At 33.7% G+C, this 4,148-nt stretch overlaps 1 protein-coding gene across 1 annotated transcript; it reads left to right on the forward strand.

Moving 5' to 3' along the window:
• Window positions 1-2,357: 2,357 nt before the first annotated feature.
• On the forward strand, window positions 2,358-2,947 carry LOC112925794 (oligosaccharyltransferase complex subunit OSTC-like). Its single transcript, XM_072757400.1, has 2 exons — window positions 2,358-2,729; window positions 2,870-2,947. The coding sequence occupies exons 1-2, from the start codon at window positions 2,358-2,360 to the stop codon at window positions 2,945-2,947; spliced, it is 450 nt and encodes a 149-aa protein (XP_072613501.1).
• The last annotated feature ends 1,201 nt before the right edge of the window (window positions 2,948-4,148 follow it).

Here is a 4,148-nt window from a genome sequence, read left to right on the forward strand (position 1 = left end):
TAGCATACGCAGTCCACACAAGGGATATCCCTGGAGCACCTGGCTCTGGTAGTAAGGATTGCGATCCTGGGCCCCATGTCATCTCTTACACAAGGCCATGGGAGAGAGAGATTTCTCACCTAATACAAACATACAGAAACAGGCAAAGCAAGAAGACAGAGGACTTTTGTGTTCTAAACAAAAGACCAACAAAGTCTTAATAAAGACCTTAATGAAATGGAGGTAAGTAATCTACCCAAAAGAGTTCAAATCAATGGTCATAAAGATGCTCATCAAACTAGGGAGAAGAAAGAATGAACACAGAATTTCAACAAAGAGAAAAGATAAGAAAGAACAAAACAGATGTAACAGAGCTGAAGAATACAATATCTAAACTGAAAAATTTACTAGACAGGTTCAATAGCAAATCGGAAGAAACAGAACAAATTAGTGAGCTGGAAAATGAAACAATAGAACTCATCCCAATAAAGAAAAAGGAAAAAATTTAAAGAAAATACCATAAAGGACCTATAGGACAACATAAAGTGGAATAATATTCCCATTATAGGGGTTCCAGAAGGAGAAGAAAGAAAAATAGGCAGGAAACCTTGAAAAAATCTTGGCTCAGAACATCCCTAGTCAGGGGAAGGAAACAGGAATCCAGGTCCAGGAAACCCAGAGGAAATCCCAAAAGACCCTAAGACACTAAGGCACATTATAATTAAAATGTTATAAGTTACTAATAAAGAGAGAATCTTAAGAGCAGTAAGATAAAGGGGAAAAAAACCTTATTACATACAAGGGCAATACCACAGTGCTATTAGCAGAGTTTTCATCAGAAACTTTGCAGGCCAGAAGAAAGTGGCATGACATACTCAAAGTACTAAAATAAAATAAAATAAATAAATAAAATCCCCACCTTACTGCCCAGTAAGGTGATCATTCAGAATTAAAGGAGATACAGAGTTTCTAGAAAAACAAAAGTTAAAAGAGTTTACCACCACTAAACTAGCCCTACAAAATTTTTAAAGGAACTTCTTTTAATGGCCAAGGCCATAATTAGCAGCAAGAAATTAAGAAAGGAAACAATTTCATGAGTAGAGCAAGCATACAGTAAAGGCAGTAGAGCAAACACATATAAAACTATACTAGCTTTATACTAGGTTAAAAGACAAAAATATTAAAATCAGTTGTATCTAAAAAGTTGGTTAAAGGGACTCCAAAATAAAAAGATGTAAAATATTAAAACATATACATAAAACAAGGAGGGGGCAGTTCAAATGAAGTTCTTTTAAAATGTGTTCAAATTAAGTGACCACCAACTTAATATACACTGTTATATACTTAGGATGTTATATATAAATCTCATGGTAACCACAAACCAAAAACCTATAATAAAGAAAGTCATCAATCACAAGCAAGGAGAGCAAAAGATAAAGAAAGGATCAGAGAAGAAATATGAAAACAATCAGAAAACAATGAACAAAGTAGCAATAAGTACATACCTATCAATAATTAGTTTACATGTAAATAGTCTAAATCAATCAAAAAGATACAGGGTGATGAAATGGCAACAAAAAGAAGACCCATCCATATATAATCTGAAGACACTCATTTCAGACCTAAACACACATGCAGACTGAAAGTGAAGGAATGGAAAAAGATATTCCATGCAAAATTAAGTGAAAATAAAGCTGAAGTAGCAATACTTACATCAGTCACAAAATAGACTTTAAAACAAAGACAGTAACGGAGACAAAAAAGGACATTATATAATGATAAAGATAGCAATCCAACAAGAGGAAATAACAATTGTAAATATCTATGCACCCAACATCATAGCACCTAAATCCATAAAACAAATATCAATGAACATAAAGGTAGAGTTGACAGTAATACAATAATAGTAGGGGATTTTAACACCCAACTTGTATCAATGGATACGTCATTTAGGCAGAAAATCAATAAGGAAACAGTGTCTTCCAGCAGCACATTAGACCATATGAACTTAGACATACACAGAACATTCCATCTGAAAACAACAGAATGCCAGTTCTTTTAAAGTGCACATGAAACATTCTCCAGGTTAGATCATATGTCAGGCCACAAAACAAGTCTCAATAAATTTAAGAATATTGAAATCATATCAAACATCTTTTCCAACTATAATAGTATGAAACTATTTCAAAAAAATAAGAGAAAGAAAAGCTTCCAAACACATTGTATGAGGCCAGCAATATCGTGATACCTAAACCAGACAAAGACACTACAAAAAAAGAAAACTACAGGCCAATAATATTCCTGGTGAACATAGATGCAAAAGTCCTCAACAAAATATTAGCAAACAGGTCGAGAGAGAAACCCCTGCTGCCACCAACATGGAGATCTTGTACCGCGTCCCGTTCTTAGTGCTCAAATGCCCCAACCTGAAGCTGAAGAAGCTGCCCTGGGTGCACATGCCGTCGGCCACGATGGTGTACGCTCTGGTGGTGGTGTCTTACTTCCTCATCACCAGAGGAATAATTTATGATGTTATTGTTGAACCTCCAAGTGTTGGTTCTATGACTGATGAACATGGACATCAGAGACCAGTAGCTTTCTTGGCCTACAGAGTAAATGGACAATATATTATGGAAGGACTTGCATCCAGCTTCCTGTTCACAATGGGAGGTTTAGGTTTCATAATCCTGGACCAATCGAATGCACCAAACATTCCAAAACTCAATAGATTTCTTCTTCTATTTATTTATTTATTTATTTATTTATTTATTTATTTATTTATTCTATTTATTCTTCTATTTATTTCTTCTATTTATTCTTCTATTTATTTATTTATTTCTTCTATTTATTTATTTCTTCTATTTATTCTTCTATTTATTTCTTCTATTTATTCTTCTATTCATTGAATTCGATTTTCATGGCTAGAGTATTCATGAGAATGAAACTGCCAGGCTACTTGATGGGTTAAAAAATGTCTTTTGACAAGAAATCCATGGATATTATATTTGCTCCTGTTAATGAAGTTTTAAAGGCTGTACCAATCCTCTGATGTGAAATATGGAAAAAGAGTGAAGCAGCAGAGAAGAAGCATCTCGTGAGAAATAGGAATGATATTAAAACCTGAACTAGAATGTCTTCTTGGTATCAAAGAGACAAACTTCCCACAGTATTTCTCCTGCTGGCCTGTACTAACACACCAATGATGTTTAGTGGCATTTTCTTCTTAGTTTTTCATTTCTTAAAGAAAATATACTCCCATTTCCACAACTATAATATTGAATAAAGTGATTATTTCTTACAGCCCCCTTAACATTTTGTGGAGATGACATTTCTGACTTTCAAAAATTAATGTAAAATCAGGAAACAAGATCCCATAAGCTGAGAACTCTGATCAGCTTTACCTATGGTGCTTTGCCTTTAAACAGTGTGACAGTACATTATTCAGATATGTGTGAGACTGTTTCTGCACAATAAGATGTATGAAAGAAGCAGAAATAAATAATTTTTCTAATTAAAAAAATATTAGCAAACAGCATTCAACAGTGTATTAAAAGGATCACTCACCGTGATCAAGTGGAATTTATTCCAGGGATGCAAGTATGGTTCAATACCACAAATCAATCAATGTGCTACACCACATTAACAAAATAAAGGATAGAAATTATGTGATCATCTCAATAAGATGGAGAAAAAACATTTGACAAAATTCATCATCCATTCTTGATGAAAACTCTCAACAAAGTAGGTTTAGAGGGAACATACCTCAACATGATAAGGTCATACATGATAAACTCATAGGTAATCATATTCAATGGTGAAAAGCTGAGGGTGCTTCCTCTAAGATCAGGAACAAGTCAAGGATGTCCATTCTTACCACTTTTACTCACCATAGTACTAGAAGTCTTAGCTACAACAATCAGAGAAGAAAAAATAAATACAAGGCATCCAAATGGGTAAGGAAGAAGTAAAACTGTCAGTATTTGCAGAGGACATGATACTATGAATAGAAAACCCTAAGGAATCCACCAAAAAAACTATTAGAAGTAATAAATGAATTCAGTAAAGTTGTAGCATACAAAATTAATATACAGAAATCTGTTGTATTTCTATATACTACTAACGAAGTAGCAGAAAGATAAATTAAGAAAACAATGCCATTCACAATTGCA

This window comes from Vulpes vulpes, chromosome 5, assembly GCF_048418805.1.
Source record: "Vulpes vulpes isolate BD-2025 chromosome 5, VulVul3, whole genome shotgun sequence".
In the NCBI taxonomy this organism is placed as follows: domain Eukaryota; kingdom Metazoa; phylum Chordata; class Mammalia; order Carnivora; family Canidae; genus Vulpes; species Vulpes vulpes.